Source organism: Chiloscyllium punctatum, chromosome 11 (genome assembly GCF_047496795.1).
Source record: "Chiloscyllium punctatum isolate Juve2018m chromosome 11, sChiPun1.3, whole genome shotgun sequence".
NCBI lineage: Eukaryota > Metazoa > Chordata > Chondrichthyes > Orectolobiformes > Hemiscylliidae > Chiloscyllium > Chiloscyllium punctatum.
In genome coordinates this window covers 27,842,250-27,866,043 of record NC_092749.1, presented here as the reverse complement: position 1 = coordinate 27,866,043, position 23,794 = coordinate 27,842,250, and the positions used below count along the sequence as shown (strand labels likewise).

Below are 23,794 nucleotides of genomic sequence, written 5' to 3'. Positions count from 1 at the left end.
CCTTGCTAATCAGTCTCCCCTGGGGAACCTTGTCGAACGCCTTACTGAAGTCCATATAGATCTCATCTACTGCTCTGCCCTCACATATCATCTTTGTTACTTCTTCAAAAAATTCAATCAAGTTTGTGAGACATGATTTCGCACGCACAAAGCCATGTTGACTATCCCGAATCAGTCCTTGCCTTTCCAAATACATGTACATCCTGTCCCTCAGGATTCCCTCCAACAACTTGCCCACCACCGAGGTCAGGCTCACCGGTCTATAGTTCCCTGGCTTGTCTTTACCGCCCTTCTTAAACAGTGGCACCACGTTTGCCAACCTCCAGTCTTCCAGCACCTCACCTGTGACTATCGATGATACAAATATCTCAGCAAGAGGCCCAGCAATCACTTCTCTAGCTTCCCACAGAGTTCTCGGGTACACCTGATCGGGTCCTGGGGATTTATCCAACTTTAACCGTTTCAAGACATCCAGCACTTCCTCCTCTGTAATCTGGACATTTTGCAAGGTGTCACCATCTATTTCCCTACAGTCTAGATCTTCCATATACTTTTCCACAGTAAATATTGATGCAAAATATTCATTTAGTATCTCCCCCATTTTTTGTGGCTCCACACAAATGCCGCCTTGCTGATCTTTGAGGGGTCCTATTCTCTCCCTAGTTACCCTTTTGTCCTTAATATATTTGTAAAGACCCTTTGGATTCTCCTTAATTCTATTTGCCAAAGCTATCTCATGTCCTCGTTTTGCCCTCCTGATTTCCCTCTTAAGTAGACTCCTACTTATATACTCTTCTAAGGATTCACTCGATCTATCCTGTCTGTACCTGACATATGCTTCCTACTTTTTCTTAACCAAACCCTCAATTTCTTTAGTCATCCAGCATTCCCTATACCTATCAGCTTCCCTTTCACCCTGACAAGAATATACTTTCTGTGGATTCTTGTTATCTCATTTCTGAAGGCTTCCCATTTTCTAGCCATCCCTTTACCTGCGAACATCTGCCTCCAATCAGCTTTCAAAAGATCTTGCCTAATACCGTCAAAATTGTCCTTTCTCCAATCTAGAACTTCAACTTTTAGATCTGGTCTATCCTTTTCCATCACTACTTTGAAACGAATCGAATTATGGTCGCTGGCCCAAAAGTGCTCCCCCACTGACACCTCAGTCACCTGCCCTGCCTTATTTCCCAAGAGTAGGTCAAGTTTTGCACCTTCTCTAGTAGGTACATCCATATACTGAATCAGAAAATTGTCTTGTACACACTTAAGAAATTCCTCTCCATCCAAACCTTTAACACTATGGCAGTCCCAGTCGATGTTTGGAAAGTTAAAATTCCCTACCATAACTACCTTATTATTCTTACAGATAGCTGAGATCTCCTTACAAGTTTGTTTGTCAATTTCTCTCTGACTATTGGGGGTCTATCATACAATCCCAATAAGGTGATTATCCCTTTCTTATTTCTCAGTTCCACCCAAATAACTTCCCTGGATGTATTTCCAGGAATATCCTTCCTCAGCACAGCTGTAATGCTATCCCTTTTCAAAAATGCTATTCCCCCTCCTCTCTTGCCTCCCTTTCTGTCCTTCCTGTAGCTTTTGTATCCTGGAACATTAAGCTGCCAGTCCTGCCCATCCCTGAGCCATGTTTCTGTAATTGCTATGAAATCCCAGTCCCATGTTCCTAACCATGCCCTGAGTTCATCTGCCTTCCCTGTTAGGCCCCTTGCATTGAAATCAATGCAGTTTAACTTATTAGTCCCACCTTGTCCCTGCCTGCCCTGACTGTTTGACTCACTTCTGTTCTCAGCTGTACCCGTCTCAGACCGATCTCTTTCCTTACTATCTCCCCGGGTCCCATTCCCCCCCCCCCCCCCCCCCCCGGCCACCTTACTAGTTTAAATCCTCCCAAGCAGTTCTAGCAAATTTCCCTGCCAGTATATTAGTCCCCTTCCAATTTATGTGCAATCCGTCCTCCTTGTACAGGTCATTTCTACCCCAAAAGAGATTCCAATGATCCAAAAATGTGAATCCTTTTCCCATACACCAGCTCCTCAGCCATGCATTCATCTGCTCTATCCTCCTATCCCTGCCCTCACTAACTCGTAGCACTGGGAGTAATCGAGATAATACTACCCTTGAGGACCTCCTTTTTAAATTTCTGCCTAACTCTCTGTAATCTCCTTTCAGAATCTCAACTTTTTTCCTTCCAATGTCGTTGGTTCCAATGTGGACAATGACCTCTTGCTGGCTCCTCTCCCCTGTGAAAACATTCTGCACTCTCTCTGAGACATCCTGGATCCTGGCACCAGGGAAACAACACACCATTCTGCTTTTTCTCTGCTGGCCACAGAAACGTCTGTCTGTACCTCTGACTGCAGAATCCCCAAACACAATTGATCTCTTTGAAACCACCGTACCCCTCGTTGCATTAGAGCCAGTCTCAATACCAGAAACTTGGCTGTTCGTGCTACGTTCCCCTGAGAATCCATCACCCCTACATTTTCCAAAACAGCATACCTATTTGAAATGGGTATATCCACAAAAGACTCCTGCTCTAGCTGCCTACTTCTCTTACCCTTCCTGGAGTTAACCCATCTATATTACTGTACCTGAGACCTTCCCCTCTTCCTATATCTGCCATCCATCACATTGTGTTGCTTTTCCAAATTCCTCATCGCTTCTATCTGTCTCTCCATCTGATCTGATTTGCATCCAACGGCATTTATGGCAGATATAATCCGCCGTAACCCTTAAACTCTCTTTAAACTCCCACATCTGACAAGAAGTACATATCACTACAAAGGCCATTCTTGCTCCTTCACAATCTACAGACCCAGAAAATAACACCGTCTTATTCCTCTACAAAACACTGCACCAGGTTAAATAGCACCAGGTTAAAAAACCAAGTTAATAGCTATGGCTTATATTTTAAGTTTAATCAAGAGACTTATCTCCAAAAACATATAATCAAGAAAGAATCCACTGTACCCACTACTGCAGCCTTTCTCTTGGACAGACTTAAAACAACAATTTACAAATCTGATTCTGTGCTGTGAACTTCACCCATCAGTTCCTCCAAGATTAGTTGTGAATTTTACTGTTTGTTAATTTTCCCAGACGCACTCTGATGTCCAGCGATACACGAATTCAAACAGCAAAGGCAGTAACTGTGCAGGTTCTCTCTCTCTCTCTCTCTCTCTCTCTCTCTCTCTCTCTCTCTCTCTCTCTCTCTCTCCTGCACTGCTCTCACCATGTGCTTCCTTTGTCTGCTCTTCTCCCTTTTAAAACTGCTGTTGTTTTGACTTTTTTTTTCCAAACAATGCTACAGCATATAAAACAGTAATTGCTGCTCCTGGAATTCGAGGAAATCACCTCCGACACCTAAAATACCGCAAAAAAAGGAGCAGCTCTTACAGCTAGAAATCTTTCTGTAGATAACCAAAATAGTAAAAGCAGAGTTATGATCGATTTTTGACTACACTTCCCATATATCACTGTTAACTTTTATTCTCTGTCATTGCTCTGGTTATGGAGCAGGCCTCCAAAGTCCATGTGTAACAGTGGCAGGAGAAACCAGAAGTGAATGCGTCGGCTTGCCAATTGACATGCACGGAACCTTAAAGGGAACGTTGCCCTCAACCCTGTCTCCATTCTGTGGTTGGAAACACAACAGATGCTGCTATGATCAATTACATTGTCCATATGGCTATATGTTGGCTTTGACTTAGAACATCCAAACCATATCAGCTCCTGCCATCACCACTGCCCCATACATTCCAAGACAAGTCACGAAGTGTCAACCAAGAGCTGAAGCACTAGCCATAGTCCATTCTGCACACCACTCTGTCTGGCCAACAATAGCAACAGTGCTGAGGCACAATGACACACAGAACACAGCCAGTCATCAAATTAATGAATTTTTAATACAATAGCAAAAATATGTGCAGGTGCTGGAAAACTGAAATAAAAGTAGGAAATGCTGGAAATATGCAGCAGGCCATTTGAATGAGAAAGAAAGAGTTAGGTCAATGGCCTTTCGAATGTCATTGGTCTGAAATGTTAGCACTTTTTCTTCCCAGGTGCTGAATGACCTGAGTAGTTCCAGCATTGTTTGTATTTACTTAAGGCTTTTGTAGCCTGTATTTGTCAATAATGTGTGTTATTAAAAAAAATACAAAGTGAACTTTAGAATTAAAACTACCTTGAAATTATTAAACTTTGGAGCAGAAGTAGTCACAATTTTTACCTAGGAACCAGATTGTGTGAACTAGTGCTCGGTGCAGTGGAAGTACAGGATAATATCAGACAGAATTATTTGTTGTACAATATTATCACTCCTTGGAAGAAGAAAATATTGCATCAATAACTTGGTTTCTATGAAATTTTGAGGGGAGGGCAGGGAAGGTGCTGTTTTGTTTTAACTGTTTCCATTCTGTGAGTAGGTGCTTACGTTCATGTGCATATATAAAAACTATGCCTCCACCACTCCCCTGTGACATTTGTATATGTTTAATATTCTTAATATTTGCAGCATATTATATTTTCTATTGTGTAATTGCTCCTAGGCAAGTTATTCTGGAAGAGGCAATTCAGTTTTTAAGCTCAGGGGAATTCCATCATGGGAATGAAATATTAACTAATCAGATATGGATGGAACTCTTGCCCTATATGGTCCCAACCAACCCAGCCAAAGCATCAGCTGAACAGAAAATAACAATCTTTCTTGCTGATTCAAGTTTCTGCTCCATGAGTCCACTGCTGCATGGCTGGCCAGCAGGTAAAATATATTTGATTTATGGTAATAATGCTCATCTCAAGCAGTTAATTTTATCTTCAGATTAGCCTACATACAGAAAGTATTAAATTATCTCTAAGGAGTGGACAATGCCAAAGCTCCTGAGCCCTGCAGTTTTTGAATGATTTTTGAAATGAGGAAAACATTTGCTGAACTGAATATTGATCTTTAGCAAGTTTGCTTGTTTTATGGCTGTTGACAGCTCTGCCCTCATTCCTCTGCATACCAAGCATCCTGCAATTGGCAGGAATCTCCTGCAAGAAATCAAAATTTTCATTCTGCTCTATGGCATTTAGTCAAGGTTGTATTATGCTGTGTTGATTTCCCCTGTTTAAGAGCTAGTGAACCGAAACACGCTGTGTATAACATCAGTAAAAGATTCCTTTGAAATAAATAGGGAATTCTTCGACAAAGTTGGCGTTTTCACCTATGTGGATTCTGGATATACTCTAACATTCTACAGCAAGGGAAAGTAAAATATAGTATGCTGAATAATATATCTAACATTTGTTAAAATTTAAATTAGAGAGGGTGGCTGTAGAGAGAGATGTATAAACAATACAGCATAAATGGAAAAATATTTTTGAAGAAACATACAGTAGAGAGGAAGAAATTTGGGGGGAAGCATGCAGAAGCTGAAACAATAATTTTCATATACCAATCGTTGCATTGAGCCAGTAATGGTGCTGTTTCACATGAATGGAAGGGAAGTTATGTTCCCTATTTGCTCACATTGAGCCACGGAAGACAGATCCCAGCCAGTATTTTAAGATCCAGTGTTTCCAATCTCCTTCCAAACTGTCAAAATGATTTTTAATTCAAGAATGTTGGCAATACCTTGTCATTTTCGGTTTTATTGTTTTTAAGCTTTGTTTATGGTATTTCATTTTATATTTTAAGAAGAACATTCTAAGTATTTTATACCTTTGAAGTTTTGATATATTGTTAACAGAGGCCATTTCTACGCGGCCAGTTCAGTGGATACTGCTGATTACCATCCCCATTGTCACAATGTGCATGCCATGATTTTTTTGTATTTGTATTTCTTTTAGATATTTTCTAATCAACCTCTTCAGAGATGTTATTACACATCTCTGGAGCAGGTGGAACTGAAATAAAGGTGAGCTGGCTCAGAGGAAGGGACATTACCACTACCACTTTAAATATATGTGCAGTTGAATTATATTTCTTCTTTGGGTATTTGTGCAAGTGTCAGATATCTTCAGAAATTGTCTTGGTAACAATACTATCAGTTGTTTGAATGCCTTTTTTGATGGAAGCTGACTCACTTGCATCTTTATTTTCAAATTTTGCTCAAAGAATACATCAAAAAACACATATGTCCAAGCCAATGTTATGGGACCATGACAAAATAACCCTGAGCTATGATGTATACTTTATTCAAAGATTGAAGAACAAATTATTGGCTTCCAACTGACTAGTCACGGAAAAGATCACTATTGTACGTTTACTCTTTATTATAGTATGTCTGCTGATTATACACGCAAGGACTTACCAGATTGCCAAACTCTTTTTGTACCATCTTTCAGTTCAGAGCAAATTAAGGCAGCTCCTATGTTCCTACAAACGCTGTATTCACTGCTTGAAGCTGTTTTCACCAATTGTGTTTCCTGTAGAGCTCAAAAAAGTTATTGATGGCTGTAATTCTGAAGAAATTGTGGGTGAAGCAAGTCAGAAATTGATCCAACTTCTGGCAAATAATTTATGTTTAATGGAGCCTCCTTCTAGGACTCGAACTGTAAGTGAAAATGTTTAAGGAAATAAAACTTGTTATGGAGCATGTGAAAAGTTACTAATCAATCTTGCCCCTCAACATTTTGGAAAATTGAATAGAGAGGCGATATGAATATTTGAGAGATGGAGCAATTTTTAGGTATGGCGAGATGAATGGTAGAATGTTTATTGGGTAAGTAAGCATCTATGCTTCTTTGCTGCTGGGTGTAGTTAATTAAGCTTTGATTGGAAGTATTGATCATCTGTTCTATCTTAGCCAGCTCAGCAGGGCCAAGGGGTCACAAATTGGATCATTATGTCTGTTTAGTTTATCTACTGTTTAAAACTTCTGTCTTAATTAATATTACACTAATTAGTTCTATACAATTGGTCATGCCTTGTCTTTCCTCTTTTCTCATCCTATTTTTCTTTTCCATCTTGCTGTTACTATTCTTTGCATGCTTTCTCACTGCCTCCCATTTAATTTATTTCCATCTGAATCTCTTGTTCTCACACTTTTTCTGTAAATCTTTCTTCTCTCATTATCTGTTTTTGTCCATATCTCTGCATGTCTCTGACACTGTTTCTCCAACTGTAACTGATTAGCTTATTCAGAGCTACAATAGTGGTTATACAGTCAGCTTAGAATCTTTCAGGCAGACTAAATGGGCATATGTCACCTTGTTAGGTTAATGTGACATTTCCCAATTTCATAGAAGCCTCCAGTGAGCAAGATGAAGGGCCTTAATAAAGAGCAAGACTGGAAAGGAGCAAGTCAAGGGTGGGCAAATACAATAGCTATACTTAATGGATAATAAATAATTTTAAATGAGTGACCTACATTATTTCAATGTTTCGTTTGTTGATGGTAAGAAAAAAATTGCAGGGATTAAAATTTTAGAAAAATCATTTTTTGTGGTTCAACATGGAAATAATTCTGTCCAATGGAAACTAAAGGATTAGATGTACTGAAGGAAATTAATATTTTTTCTAAAAGAGGCTTGTGCAGAGCTCAACACAACTCAGCAGACATATATATGGTAGCCCAGGAACAAGAGAATGAAGTAAAATACAAGTTTAATACATTATATTAAAATACAAGTTCATAGCAAATATTTAATCCTAGGGAACTCTGATTGATAACTTGTTGAATTACACTTTTAGAACCTGTCTAAATATACAGTCATTTGTAAAGAACTATGTAGAAGAAGGAGCAATTTTTTTTGTATTCATATGAGATGTGTAGCTGGCAAGATCAGCATTTGCTACCCTTGTGTGATAGTTATAATAAATTGTCATGATATCAAAATTAAGTTTTACTGGGGTGGTTGGGAGCAGGAAATTAGTGAGTTTCTGAGAATTTTGACGTTATTCTCTTCTATATTTGCAGATGGGACATCTCATAGAAATCATTGCAAAAGAATCCTCAGATGTGAAACAGAAGCTGATATCTGATATACTAAGTTTTGCTTTAATTCAAACCTTGGATAAACAGTCTGAACCAGATTGTTTGCACGTGGCTTTGCAAGTGTATTGTGTTCTGGAGAAAAAGTTGAAGAAACTAATAGCAAAAAAGTCACATTTGGTAAGTAGCTTTTACTTCAAGCACTGCAGCAGCTTTTCAGGATTAGAATCAAGCAATGACTGTATTTTTAGTTAATTCCTGGAATTTGACAAACTAGGAAGCATTTTCTTCCCCCACTGTTGATGCTTTCTCTCTGTCTGCCTTCCTGAAGAGTTTTGCTGAGAATTTCCTCAGGAATTTTCCTGATACGCTGTCATAATCTTGACAGAAGGTCAAGGAAATGCTGTGTTCATGCAGTTTTTATGGAATTGTTGACAAATCAATAAAGTGGAAATGGGAGAAGCCCTGGGGAAATTCTTACTGCAGAGCAATACACTGCTTGTGAGCGAGCATGACATTGCTGAGTGCCAAAGAATATTCAGTGGGAAATTAGCCCACTCCTAGATCAGGATATTTCCCATATGGAACATAGTAACATTCTTGTCTTTGCCCAACATCCATACATATCCACTTCCACTAGGTAGGAATTAAGAGTAAGGATACTAGTGTGTCTGACTTGCCTCTATCCAAGCTGCATTGCTTGACTGATAACAGTTAACCCACCGTGACCTAGAATCAGTACTGGGGCATGCTCATTTTTGTGGCTCAGTTGCATTTCTTTCTATTCTAACTTATTGTAATTCTGTCTCTCTGTCTTCAAGTTATTTCTTTACTTTCATTTGTGCGTGCAGTAAAGGTGTGATTAAACATGTTTAAATGTAGAAACATATCTACTTGTCTTTTGGCAGCTATCCATAGTTTTGAAGTTCATCTCTTTGCACTTTAAACATGCAGCTTTACCCAGAAAGATGTATAAAATACAAATTTATAGAAACTTGCATCATCCTGGTCTCTGGCTCCACTGAAAGAGCTTTGAAACCATAGGTGACGTATTCTTCTAATCAGTCTGTTCAGAGATGTTATTACACATCTCTGGAGCATGTGGGACTTGAGCCTGGGTCACCTGGTGCAAAGATAGGGACACTACAACTCCGCCACTAGAGATGAATGAGTTTTATCAAGGTAATTTTCTCTGATATTTGTCTTTTTCTCCATAACGTGAAAGCTCATTCGACAAACTGTAAGTTATTAGTATGTCCTGTTTATGGCTGTATTTTTCCCTCTGGCAGCTTACAAAATGTCTTTTATGTCCACGGTTACAGAATATTCTGCATTCATTCTTTTCAGCTATTAAATATTGTGAGCACACATGTTGCACTTTCATGAAGTGTTTGTGTGTTATATAAAACATACACACATATGTTTGCACTAAATTCACACAATGGTTTCATCAAGACAAATTTGACTAAATTATTCAGACTAAAAGCATTTGTTTTCCTTACAAATTTGAATATGTGCATTCAGTATCACCTCATGATATATATTGTAAACTAGACACAATAATGTATTCTAGCATCTACTCTGGATCATCCACAGTGTTGAACAATTGTAAATTCAAACCAGACGTTAGTTATTTCTGATGTGATTAAAATATAATTCAAAATTTTTATGATTAATGAACAGGAAAAGGAGAGGAGAATCTGTTTTGCCAGCAAATCTACTTGTATAATTAAAGTCTAGAGTCAGATGAGAACAAGATTAGACAGATTGAATGGGATTTGTGCACTTCGTTCATGATAAACATAAAAACTGAGTACACAGTCTTTAAAATTGAGAACTTTTGGTTTTCCAGATGAAACCATGGGATTCCAAAGAATAAATCTCTTAGCCTCCAAGACATCATGTCTAAAAACATTCCTCAGTTTGCTGAGTATTTCAAAATAAATCTAATTATTCTCCTCTTTCATTTCAGAAGGTTTCTCAAAAATGGCATTGTGACTCTGTTGAAGGGAACATGGTACCAGCAGGACTACTTACACAATATGTGAAAAATATGCGGCATTATAGTGCTGAAAATGCAGAAGCTGGATTAATCCTTACTTTCTTGCTAAAGAATTTTATTGTTGCTTTCAAACCTCCCAAATCATTTTTGAAAGGTAAGGTATTTAAAATGAGGTATTGACTATTCACAACTTGAGCATAAATAGAGTGATCCACATATGTTCACACTTTGGAATGCTGCTTTTAATTTGTTTTTTGAGAATGTGGAAATAGCAGGTGTGAGAAAGTACAGGCTCAGGTGTCCAAAATCCAGCACTCTAGAGACCAAGATTATGCTGGTTTTCAAAATTTTCCTAGATTTTGAACATCGGCCTTGAATGTAGACAGGAGTGTTGTGAAAGAAGGTAAGAGAGCATTTCCGAATCTCACCCAAAGGTGGAAAAGACAACTTTGTGTTTGGGGAATAGGGAGGGTTGGGAAAGTTCAATCTTAAAGCGCTGTACTGGACTCATTTCCTACCCATGCACAACTGTCACTGATTCCATGCTCAAGGATTAGCCCAATAATGCATGTACTTATGAGATCAAGGGATTTTACTGAATATCGGACAACTAGATTTTAGAAAATGTACCAGTAGTGTAACCAAAATCAAATCTTAATGTTGATTTGCTTGAAACAAACTTTTTTATTGCCATTTGCTCTTGTTCAGGGAATCAACCCTGTTCAATACACAGTGTAGGATGGTGTGCCAGGAGCAGCACCAGGAATACCAAAAATATGACATGTCAACCTGGTGAAGCTATCAACCAGGACTACTTGCATGCCAAACAGCATAAACAACAAGTGATAAATGGATTCCACAACCATCGGATCAGATCCAAGCTCTGCAGTCCTGAATGGTGGTAGATAATTAAACAACTCACTGGGATAGGAACTCCACAATATCCCCATTCTCAATGATGGAAGAGCCTGTCATATCAGTGCAAAAAATAACGCTTAAGCATTCGCTGCTGTTTTCAGTCAAAAGTGCCAAGTAGATGATCCAAATTGGCCTCCTCCAGCCAATTCAGTTCACTCTCTGTGATATCAAAAAACAGTTGGAGGTACGGATACTGCAAAGGCTATGGATCTGATAACATTCTGGCAATAGTACATCTCTACAATAGTTCCTCTGTTTGGTGCCTTAGGCCCAGCCATCTTCAACTGCTTCATTAATGACCTTCCCTCCATCATAAGCTCAGAAATGAAAATGTTTGCCAATGATAGCCCAATGGTTAGCAACTTTTGTGACTGCTCACATACTGAAGCAGTCCATGTTCAAGTGCAACAGGATCTGGACAGTATCCAGACTTGCGCTGATAAGTAATTTTTGCATCACACAAATGCCAGAATCATAGACTCACTGCAGTATGGATACAGGCCGTTGAACCCATTGAATCTGCACTGAGCCTCCACAAAGCATTCCACTCTCTTCCTGTAACCCTGCACTAACCATGGCTAATCCATATAACCTGCACATCCCTTGACGTTACAGGGCAATTTTGCATGGCCAATCGCACCTAAGCTGCGCATTTTCAGACTGTGCTTTGGACTGCCATGCAATGGCCATCTCCAGTAAGAGACAATCTAACCACCTCTTGACATTAAATTTTGTTGCCATTACTGAATCCCCACTATCAACATCATGGGCATTTACCAATAGACCAGAAACTCAACTGGACTCACCACATAAACACAGTGGTTACAAGAGCATGTCAAAGGCTTGGAATACTGCAGTGAGTGACTCACCACCTGACTCCCCATCCAGGACAAAGCAGCATGCTTGATTAGTACCACATCCACAAGTATCTACTCCCTCCATCACCGGCGTTCAATAGCAGCAGTGTGTACCATCTTCAAGATGCACTGCAGAAGTTCACCAAAGGTCCCTAGACACCACCTTCCAAACCCATGACCACTTCCATCTAGAAGGGTAAGGCAGGCAGCTACATGAGAACACCACCACCTGCAAGTTCTGGTCTAAGTCACTCACCACCCTGACTTGGAAATATATTGCTGTTCCTTCACTGTCACTGGGTTAAAATACTGGAATTCCCTGCCTGAGGACATTATGTATGTCAACTTACAGCAAATGGACTGTAGAGGTTCAAGAAGGCAGCTCAGTACCATCAATCAAGGGTAACTCGAGGTGGGCAATAAATGCTGACCAGCAAGCAACACCCACGTTCCACGAGTGAATTTTTAAAAAAAATCATTATATGTGGCCAGGGCAGCATAGTGGCTCAGTGGTTAGCACTGCTGCCTCACAGTGCCAGGGACCCGTATTCAGTTCCAGTCTCAGACGACTGTCTGTGTGGAGTTTGCGTGTTATCCCCGTGTCTGTGTGAGTTTCCACCCGGTGCTCCGGTTTCCTCCCACAGTCCACAGATGTACACATTAGGTGAATTGGACATGCTGAATTACCCATACTGTTCAGGGATGTATAGGTTAGGTGTGTTTGACATGGGACATGCAGAGTTACAGGTATAGGATGAGAGGATGGGTTTGGGTGGGAAGCCCTTCCAAGGGTTGGTGTTGACTTGTTGGGGCAAATGATCTGTTTCCACAATATGTGGATTCTATTAAAAATCTAATTTTTTTAAAGGGCTGTTTATGTAACCATATTTTAGATAAGCAAAAACGCTGAGTGTGCCCTCAACTTCAGAGAACTGCACATCGTCTTTGATTGTCAATCTGTGCTGATTTGGCTTGTATGGGAGTGTTCCACAAAATCATTTTGACAGTGATTTATTTGAGCCCATAAGAAACAAAATTCATTGTGAGGTTATGTTACAGCACTGCAGTAGCAGATTTGTAAAATGCAAAACTCTGCAAAGGTTATGTATGTTACACATTGCCTAGAATATGTGTACAGCACGGTAAACTCTCAAAGCTATGTTGAGACTTGTCATTTGTCAGTGAAGTTTTGACATTGCCTGGACCTTGCTGTAGGCTGGCATGAGCAGCTTTGTTATCAGTCCAATCACAAGTGGAACTGGCATAGAATGGTGAACAAACCACTGATTTATTTATGTTAGATGAATATTCTTAAACATCTGAAGTTGGTTGCTCTTTGCCTTGCAGTTATGTTACAAACTGTTCTGTCTTCCTTGTGACTCCAGCCAATGGTTTTCCCATTGATGCCAAAGTTTGGTCTAGCAATGCATCAATGCCAAGGCAATTGCTTTTGCTTGGCCTTATTGGCATCTTCAGGTGCTGCACCACAAATTGGCAGATTTAATTGAATTATGTTTAACAACTTGTTCTAATCAGTTCATTACCGTGACCACTCAGATACCAGACAAACCTTGTGTTTTCTTACTACAACATTTCAGATCAGGCTTGGTGGAATCCTGAAAGTTTGGACAGGCAAAGCTGTGAATACCTTCATCTTCTCATTAATGTCTTTGACATTACTGTCTGTGCTGCTAGTGAAGAAGAGCTTGGAGGAAACTTCAGGAATCTTGTGAAGTTTCTAATTAAGGTGAGTACATTGAGCCAAGGATCTCAATGATCCTAATGTAACTAATTGTGATGGACCAGCAATTTAAGCAATTGAATAAAAAATCCATTTGTATCTGCCACATAATAAATTTGTATGTTTTTTAAAAATGCAGTATGTTGTGAATAAAGTATGATTTACTGATTGCTGAATTTCTGGAAAGAATAAGATCTTTCTTTGACCAAGTTCCAACAGCTAAACAATAGTTTTCAGCTCTGAATGCAGGATGAATAATTATTCACATATATATAAAATATATACATATAATGACTTCCAGGATTATTTCACTGACTATGTCTGAAGTCTGACTGGTGGATCATAAAACCAACTTCCATCAAGAGGAGAAAGAATGAACATGGGTTTAGGAATAAACAGTTAAACCTTAGCTGCATATCCCTTAATATCTTGGATGCCAAAATTAGAGTCATAGAGATGTACAGCATGGAAACAGACCCTTCGGTCCAACCCGTCTATGCCGACCAGATATCCCAACCCAATCTAGTCCCACCTGCCAGCACCCAGCCCATATCCCTCCAAACCCTTCTTATTCATATACCCATCCAAATGCCTCTTAAATGTTGCAATTTTACCAGCCTCTGGCAGCTCATTCCATACATGTACCACCCTGTGTGTGAAAAAGTTGCCCTATCGGTCTCTCTTATATTAGTATAACTTAAGTGGTAATTGACAAAAGATAGTTTTGGATCTCTTTTATTCTCTACTGATTATCAATAAGTAAGTCTGTTGAAATGTCCTTCAGAAAGTGTTGGAGGCTGTGTCATTGAATTTTTAAGGTAGGTTAAACAGATTTGTGACTAACAAGGGGGTCAAAAAGTATCAGAGGCAGGCTGGAAAGAGGAATTGTGGTCAAGTTCAGATCAAGTTTGATCATATTGAATGTTAGAGGAATCTCAAGAGGCTGAATGGCATGCTCCTGCGCCTATTTCGTATTTGTCTTACAGACCCATCTGCATGATTCCGATCATCTCTTCAAGTTCTTGTCGCTTCTGTGGAGCCACAATTGTAGCCTGACCAACCAGTTAAACCGGCCAGTTAGTGCTGTGTTGCAGACTCGAGCCCTTTACTTCGGTCATGCTGTACTTGCATCGCAGTCTGCAGAGAGTAGAAGTCTGATTGCAACTCCATCATTCCCAGGTATGGTCAACATAATGGTTTCAGTCCACGAACTTGAAATTATTAACATTTGTTTTAGAATTTTGAAACAGATGCTATGACGTTATTAAATTATGATTTGCTTTCAGTGGTGGTCTCCTTAATCATCAGTTTGGGAAATCCTGTGAGAGAGGTGCGTCGAGCAGCTATTGCCTGTCTGCAACCATTAACTACAGTGCACGGATCTATCTATAAAGTGGTAGTCAATAAGCTTGCCTGTATGGCTGAAGAGATTATTGCAGATCCCACTCATTTAAGCCAGGTAAGAAAGGGGGCAGGGGATATTCTGCTTTTCTGTTCATACCCTTGTGTAATTTTAATAATTTTTCTTGCAATTTCAGTTGGTTATTGTAATGTTCTTAAATGTCGCTATGTTTCTTCTCTTAGTTTTATATTTGGTTTACTGGCCTTAAAGGGGGATTCATGGAGAACATGGATTCAAGAATAACCAATTGAATCTCTCAAAAATTCCATATGTCCATCTTAGCTACATATCCCTTAATGTCTTTGGATGACAATATTCTAACAGTAACAAATTTATAATTAACAGTTGGCCTTATGTCACCACCTGTAGCTTCTTGAAATGTGTTTTTTCATTTAAATTCTGAAAGTTGTGGCTTTAGATTTTAAGACTGTCCAACCAATGGCAACAGTTTATTTCTATCTATCCTGTTAGTTCCATTTAAAATCTTGTGAATATCAATCAAACCACCTGATCTTTTAAATTACAGGGAATGTAAACCCGGATTGTGTAATTTTTCCTCTTCTGAGTCAACCCTTAGAATTCAAGTGTCATCATTAATACATAGAGTGAACAATTAAGGTTCCAACTCGCATCCCTCTGGGACAGCACTGGTCAAATCTTGCCAATTAGAATACCTATCCAGCTTCAATTGATGTACTTACATGTGATATTCCACACATGATGGTTGCAAAATTAAACACAACATTGAGATGTCCCTTAAATTTCCTATGGCTAACAGATTCAGATGCACAATTGATGAACCTTGTGTATCTTTCCATCTCCCTCTACCATATTTTTCCATTTTTGTATGTGCACAAAGAAAGTATATTTTTTGATTTTGAGTTGGTTGGAGGAGCATAAATTGGAAGTAGTGCATGCGATTTTCTTCCTTTAATGGTTGCCAAATTGAGCATAACATGAACCTGAATATTTGGTGTGCACCCTTCGTTGACAAGGCTCCATCTTGGGAATATGAAGTTGAAAGTTCAGTCAAGTGTTTCCCTAGTAGAATTTCAAGACTAATGGCCTTGTCCCTGTCCTTTTCTCTTCACATTCCCTATACCCCAATCCTCGTTTCACTCTTCACATTTTAACCAGGAAACAATAGAAAACCCCAAAGATTCTGTTTGCTCCTTTGTGGCTTTTTTTCTCTTCAATTTCCTATTAACTGCATCCTAAATATTATATTGTTATAAAAACTGGAAATAGTCTTCAAGTCTGGCAGGATCTGTGAAGAGGGAAAGAGAGTTAATGTCCCAGGTTGATCACCTTTCATCATATTATTTTGTTCTTATACCCCTTTTTAAATCTTACAAAATATATTGTATTTGTTTGCCTTGTTCTTTATTCAAAATGATTTGCCTTTCTTTTCCCCTTGGAAGTAGCCAGGGAAATCTAACCAAAGGTGAGAAAAGTAGCTAAGCCTCAAATATGCTTTCAAGTATAAGTTTCAAGTATACTTTTTTATGCAAAGTTACAGCTCAGACTGCTACTTGCTAATACCAGTACTGCATTAAGGCATATGATATATTGTTCAATTATTCTGTTTACTTAGGCTCTGAGTAGTTTATTTGAGGAGGCTTTAACACCGAGGAAAGCAGGATCACAGCACGAAAAACTTACAGAAGCTCTGGAGAATCTGCTGTACTGCATCGGAGATGCTGTGCGACCATCATATGTAGCTCATAACTTGTTGAAAGCACTTGAGGAGGTGAATGGAGAGGTGAGATTTTTAAACACAGTACATCAAAAGAGAATTGTAATTATGGAGGACTGTGTAATTTAGAACATTATTTTATTTAGTTAAACTATAATTTTAAGTACATTGATAACAGTTAATGCAAGAAAAGTAATTAATGGGAAAGAATATTAAAAAATAATGAAAGCTGTTTCATGTGTTATCCATCATAAAATTGCTAATGGCTTTATTCATTGGCAATGAAGATGTCCTTTGAAGCTAGCACTTGGGTTCATTGAAAGATTGTCCAATTTAACCATGTTAATTGAACTCAGTACTTTTTGAGATTTTCTTTTCTTTATTGTTTCCCAGGGTGTGGGCATCAGTTTTAACACCAGCCAATCAAAACTGTCCTTAATCTATGAGGTTCAACCACTTAAGACAAAAGTTCAGAGTTGAACACTTAACTGTTGCCTGGAGTTGCATGCAGAAGAATACAAGTGATGGTAGCAGGAGTAGACCAAATAACCCCACAGCCTGCGGTACCATTCAATTTGATCATGGCTGATCCCTCCACTTTCCTGGCTGATCCCATATTCCTGTTTCTCACAGAGATCAAAAATCCTCCCTATCCCAACCTTGAATGTATTCCAAAAGGTTTAATTGGCCACACTAGCTTTCGGAGCGCTGCTCCTTCATCAGGTGGATAAAGGAGCAGTGCTCCAAAACCTATTGCTTCCAATTAGATCTGTTAGACTACAACCTGGTGTTGTGATTTTTAACTTTGTATACCCCAGTCCAACACCGGCATCTCCAAATCTTGAATGTATTCAGTTTTTGGGAAATGTTTTAAAGTGTAATACTTTGATCCATTAAAATCATGAAAGTCTCTTGAATTAAACATGATGGTCTGTGCCCCGTTATCTAGGATAATGGTCAGGTGTTAAAAATTTGTGAGGAACTGGGTATGAAGTTCAGTTTGAATTGCATCATGTAATGATTATCAAGTGGACTTTTCCCCACACTGGAATGTTCATTGATATGAATATGCCCTCAAGGTTGTTAAGTGAACATGTTGACTGAGATATTCATTTAGAATGTTATTAACTGGGCAGGTGTATAAAAGCATTTTGTAAACAAAGGAGACTGGCTGAAGCACAGACAAATGATGCATTTGCCAAGAACTCAAACTGCTCAACTGGAGGCGCCAAGTCTTCAACACTTTTAAAGAGAGGTAGCATGACTCAGCTATTGCATTTAATAAAGCTGTTGGATTTGAATATAGAAGCAGAGAGAAAATCTGCCTGGAGTGTCAGCTTTGCTTTCTCTGTATTTTCTCATCAAAGTTTGAGAGTTATAAATCTATTGGAAGATCTTGACCCCACAAGTGAAGGGATCCTCAGGGAACAATCTTTGTTGGTGCAACCTAAGAGATCTTTAAGGAGAATCCTGATTCTGCCATCACTGTCTCCAGAGGATTTCTGTCAACTCTAACAACAGCTTTGGCTACAGAGGAACCTTTGACACCCTCTGAATAATTGTGTTTTTTAAATGATACTGTTATTTGGCCAGAGTACTTTTAGGAAAACAATCACTAGACTTTTAGCAACTTTTTCTCAGACTGGGAGGTTGTGTTCATGTTAGCTTTCAAGAGAGTTAGTCATGTTTATTTGCACAGTTTAAAACTTATGTTAAACTTTTCTGTATGAGTAAGTTTTTTTGTTTGCAAAAATATCTAGCTGTTTACTTGTTTCTTAAGGAACCTGGCTCATTTCTTTCTGATACTGAACTAAATAAATCTGATTTTGATAATTGATAATATCACCTCCCTTTTTAAATTCAAACATTGTTATGAATAATGGAGGAGTGGGACAAGGTATGGAATCAGTTCACACCCCCTAATTCATGGGAAAGCATTTAAGTGATGTTCATTTATTATGAATTCTGTAATTCTGCAGAATTGCCCAGTGATGCTGGAATCACTTACTGCAGTGTGGCATGAGTTGAAATATGAAGAACAAAATACAATTGAAAGACAAGCCAGTTATTCATTGTGGCAGTATGACCAGGACTTTCTCCTCCATTTTGAATGCCAGGCAATGATTTTACTTCCTGTCATTCCAATAAACCAAGATTGAAATGATCTAATCAGCTTAAATGTGTTTTGAAATAATTATTATATCTCTCGAAGAGTTTTCTCATTTGCCGTGTTGTGTAATAATGGATGTCGGGTTCATTTCACTATGTAAAGGTAATAAGTTCTGTCCTATGATATACTCCTTTTCAGACTGTATTGTCCAAGTTGCTCCCTCTAATGGGGCGACTCATCGAGAAAGGATCTGATACTCTTCTCAAAGAAGAAGCCCTTATGCTGCATTTGATCCTCTCAAAGTACAACGAGCATTCTGCAGCATTACTGGCAAAGGATCCACATAGTCTGGATCTTTTCATCTGTGCCTTAAATAGTTCCAAGGAAGTGTACCAAGGGTTACAGCCGTTGCAGATCACTGCACTAGAAAAGGTATTTTATGCTGCAATGTCAAAGGAAACATACAGGACTCTGGTTTGCTGGGAAATATTAAATACTTCCTTTCAGCAATTTGCATACTATTAGTACAGGCCAATTGTTATTTTGCTGATATCTATATATATATATATATATATATATGCAAATTGGAATGGTTAAGAACAGATAATCACATGGAGTGAAGAGTGCATATATGTATGTATACAGACCGAAGAAAAAATTATATTCTGTTTGCGCATGCTTTTTAGTCAGAGCTTCCCGTGCCGCTCTGTGTTCATTTAGGAATGGAGTTGTGCTTTTGAATGTGTGAGAGCATTTAATGAAGATTTTATATACTGTTGGGTATAAGGATAAAAATATTCTTAGTGAAGGCAATGCTGTACTTATGTGCATTTACATTCACTGAGAAATGTTGCTGTGATTGTGTATGTGGGTATTTCCGGATGGGTATTGATATGCTTATCAGCATTCAATGAACATTCATGCACTTGTGCATGTGTATCCAGTGAGGCAGAAGGTTGCATATTCTGAAAGATTCCCAGCATTGAGGCAGGTTTGAGAAACTGAAACAGCAAAATATAATTTAGAATTTAAAGAAAAAATTCACATCACATAAATGAAGAGCAAACCTTATTGCTGTAAAATTAATCAATCCACTATCATTTTGCAGAACTGCGAGTATAACTTAAATTTTCTGAATATAATTAGAATCTGATATAAGTCTTTATGTCGTCAATTCTGTTTGATCTGAGATGAAAGGAAACATTAACTTTGAAGGTATTTAGTAACTGCCCATAGTAATTTTCAGATATAAGTAGAGGGAGATTTGTGCTTGTTCTTTTCCCATTATTTGTAGATACCCATGATGCTGTTACAACCTTTATACCTTAACGGTTTGGTGAAACTTTCTCTCTTACTTTTTTATCAGATCACAAAACAGTTCTTCGCAGCTCTGCCTGATGGGAAGATTCAGAAGAGGTTACTGGGAGTACTATTTGACTTGCTTGTGCAGTGCAAAAACCCAATCTGTGCACAGACAATAAGCAGTGTTTTCAAGGCGGTGAGTAACAACAGCTTTGACATCTGGAATGTTTTAGCTTTGGCTTAAGTATATTAAGGCTTATGAGACTAACATTTCCTTAGGCTTAATTGGGAATATAAAAGGAAAGTGCAAGATTGCTTACTTCAAATGTTATAAATCAAAATAAGTGAATAAGAGATTGGGAATGTATGCATTATAGTATTGCAAATCTTCATCCTCATCTTATAACCTTGGTGCTGAGTTTCTTATGCATTATGTTTCTCAATAGTGCTCGAGTACCTATTCCTCTGCCTACACTGGTATATTTTTGTCATAATTTATTCTGTGAATATTACTCATTTAGATAAGCAGTAATTCATATATTGCTCAAGATTCTCTTTGCATCATGAAACTAAGATATGTTGGGGGAGGTCATTTTTCAAATGTATTTCTCGTTTTATTGAAAGCCACCACTTTAATTCTCTGCTCAGAAAATTAAACACTGCACTAATGATCAGAGTGCAAACCTTTTTTAAAAGGAAAGTAGCTTTATGTCACCAGAGTGTATGGTCTCAAATTAATAAGCTTAAGCATTGTCAAAACTCATCTTGGAGATGTAATTAGAATGAAAGCATGTCTTTGCTCAACGCTACGAAATCCCAGTTCATGACCGTCGGATCACTTCAGGTAGAGCCTTTTATATTTTAAGTTAAAGAAGGATTTCTATGCTTGTTCATTTGTAGGGGGGCAGGAATATAAATTACGCCTGAGTGTGAAATCTCTGCCAAAGAAATGCTGATCTTCTTCAACCACAGAGGTTGAGAGAGACAGCTCATATTTAAATTGCTTTAAAGGTTTTTTTTTAAAGTAAGTATGTTGGATCTCGAATTAACCCTCTTATAAGTGTCAGGTTTCAAGCAATTAGTGGGCATTTGATGTGCCAGTATTATTTTACATTTATAGTTGAGAATAAGTGTACAGATTACCAGGATTTTCTTGTTGTAGTCACTCATTCTAAAACCATCTATTTGTTAAAAGATTTCAAATGCTAGCTTATTCTTGCTGTGTCTTGTGACTTATTGGCCATCTCCAAAATATTAAAACAGGGTAACACTTGCTATGTGGCAGTGCCCAGTGTGACTATTTTTAGATTAGCCAAAACAAGTCTAATAATTATTTGCACAGAATATACGTGCCATTTGGCCCAAGGTCATATCTTCTAATTTTGATGTTGAGATCTAAGCAAACGCTTTACTTTTGTAGTATCACTTTCCATTTGCTGGACATTGCTTTGGCTGGTGCTTTCATAAATGGGATTTTATAATCTTGTTCTTATTTCTTCATAAGTGTGATGCCATCGACACAGCCTGCTGCTGATGTTTCTCCTACTCGGGTAGTTTGCCTTTACCTTCTCACCTCTTCTTGATGTATGTAGAAAGAGATTAGCACTCAAACACAATACAAATTGGTGTTCTTAACTGAATTATTGTTTAGAAAAGATTTGAATTTATTTATCCTCAGGATGTCCCAAAGCACAGTATATCCAGTTTAGTAGTTTGGAAGTGCAGGCACTCTGCCTAAAGCTGTCATTTCGCACAGAGTGATAAAGTCATGACAAAATTGTTTTATTTTAATTGTTTGTCAGGAAAATGTGCAAGTTAGTGCAGGACCATTTTTGCCAATATCATAAAATCTTTCGCGACTACTTTAGAGGATAGATCAAGCCCAAATATTTACAGTGAATGGGGACAGATTTAGCTGATTAAAGACCACAGCTTCTCTATAAGGTAAAATGCTTTGATCTCTGATATAGAGTCATAGAGACGTACAGCATGGAAACAGACCCTTCGGTCCAACCCGTCCATGTCTTGGATCATCTGAATGAGTTTTGGCACCATTTAACTTGCAACTTTAAAAATATACATTTTAGTCAAAACACAATTTATTTGTTTAAAGGTGTCCATAGTGATCTGTAATTTTTACCTTTGTGATACAGATTGTAGTTGATGCTGAACAAATTGCCCAGGAGCTCGGACCTTTGGAAAAGCCTCAAAGCCGTGTAACCATCCAGCAGACCAGGAGGCAGAAAATGCTACAGCAGCGGTACGTTGTTTCCAGACCCAGGAAAATTGTTGGCCTTAATTAACTATGTCAGTATTTTCCACCATATATGCTATTGAATCATTCTGTCAGAAACAAAGTGTTAGATTGCTGTTTAACTGAAATTGTTTTACTTCAATTTCTTGTCTAGTTCTACAAGGTCTTTGATGTTGCGAACACATATAAGAAATAGGAGCAGAAGAAGGCCATTTCATCTCTTTGAGTTTACTGTGCCATTCAAATGCTTATGATTGAACTTCCACATGAACTCTACTTTCCTGTCTTAGCCTTGTATCCCTAGCCACCCCGAGTGCTTAATAATACACCAATCTCAATTTTTAGTGACGAAGCGTCAACAGATCTTTAAGGTATAAAACTGCAAAGATTCACAACTCTCTACATGAAGAATTTCTCCTAACTTCAGTCCCAAATGGCCGACCTATCCTGGCTATGACATCCGTTTCTCTTGAACTTGCCTCTCATCAACCTATGCTTGAATTAGTGATAAGAAGTGCTGGTTGAATGAGCTTTGTCAGATTTAGTCTTCATGTGGAGGTTATTTCCCTGCCCATTTACTCTTTATTTATAGTTGCCATTGTTCATTTGTCTATGATTCTTTTGTATTATAAGGAAAATCCAAGATTTGAAGAATGAAGAACCTGATTTTTCAACAGGCAAAATTAACTGGCAGAGAGCCATACTCATCATGGAATTGTTGCAGCATAAGAAGAAACTCAAAAGTCCTCAGGTTCTGGTTCCTACCCTCTTCAGCCTTCTGTCCAGGTATTAGGTTGAGCGTATTGACGATTTTGCCTTGGTACTAGACTGGAAGGTATACAATAAAACCCCTAGTGTGCTCATCTTTCAGCTGTGATACTGATTGAGGTACTTTATTTCTCCTGGATAGAGTAAGAGGGGAATTTCACCAGAGTTCTTGCCCCTAATCAGAGCTCCATGACTGCTATACAAGCAGTCCATTGTTGCATAATGTCTTCACAGAGTACTATTTCAGCTTCCACCATGACAATAAACATTGGGATAGGCACATGTCAGTAAAAAGCAAATTCATTCGTGGTAGCAGAGGCAATATCTCCGGAATCATTCAAGAGATTTGTTGGGGAATAGTTGACCTTCATAGAAGAATGGACCAGATGGGATTTTGTGGCCGTCACACAGTAATAGCTGGGAAAATCTATAAAGGAAACACTTAAGTCACCTCCTAAAGTAAATTGTGCTTTCTTACTATCCTCGGATTTTGCACAGAAGATATGGAATGGTGGGGTGCTGTGAACTGAATTACGTCCTGCAGTGGAGTAATGGGTTCCTTGTGACTACAGAATCTGAAGGAATATAAATTGTGACGAAAGAATGAAGCCATTTTCTGTTTCCTGCATGATTAGTTTTAATTGGCAAAAGTGAATATTTATGTCTACTGCAGCAAATGGATTAGGAACACCACCTGGTTATCTTGAGCCATTAAATGTTTGCTCTCTCACATGATTTGAGATTTTAGTTTTCTAAACAATGTTTCATTTCTTATATCATGCATCTCATTTCTTTGGAGTGCGA

At 38.4% G+C, this 23,794-nt stretch overlaps 1 protein-coding gene across 2 annotated transcripts in view; it reads left to right on the top strand.

Annotated features, from left to right (window-relative positions):
- The window catches only part of heatr1 (HEAT repeat containing 1), an 89,650-nt gene that overhangs the window by 27,471 nt on the left and 38,385 nt on the right, over positions 1–23,794 (top strand). Inside the window, exons 15-26 of one of the 2 annotated variants that reach the window (XM_072580561.1) lie at positions 4,572–4,783; positions 6,439–6,560; positions 7,926–8,120; positions 9,916–10,096; positions 13,316–13,464; positions 14,445–14,637; positions 14,745–14,917; positions 16,455–16,622; positions 18,865–19,098; positions 20,033–20,164; positions 22,122–22,228; positions 22,856–23,008. In XM_072580561.1, the coding sequence (XP_072436662.1) occupies positions 4,572–4,783; positions 6,439–6,560; positions 7,926–8,120; positions 9,916–10,096; positions 13,316–13,464; positions 14,445–14,637; positions 14,745–14,917; positions 16,455–16,622; positions 18,865–19,098; positions 20,033–20,164; positions 22,122–22,228; positions 22,856–23,008 (2,019 nt within the window). Of the gene's footprint in view, positions 1–4,571; positions 4,784–6,438; positions 6,561–7,925; positions 8,121–9,912; positions 10,097–13,315; positions 13,465–14,444; positions 14,638–14,744; positions 14,918–16,454; positions 16,623–18,864; positions 19,099–20,032; positions 20,165–22,121; positions 22,229–22,855; positions 23,009–23,794 lie in introns of both variants that reach the window. The other variant, XM_072580560.1, reaches the window with a different exon arrangement.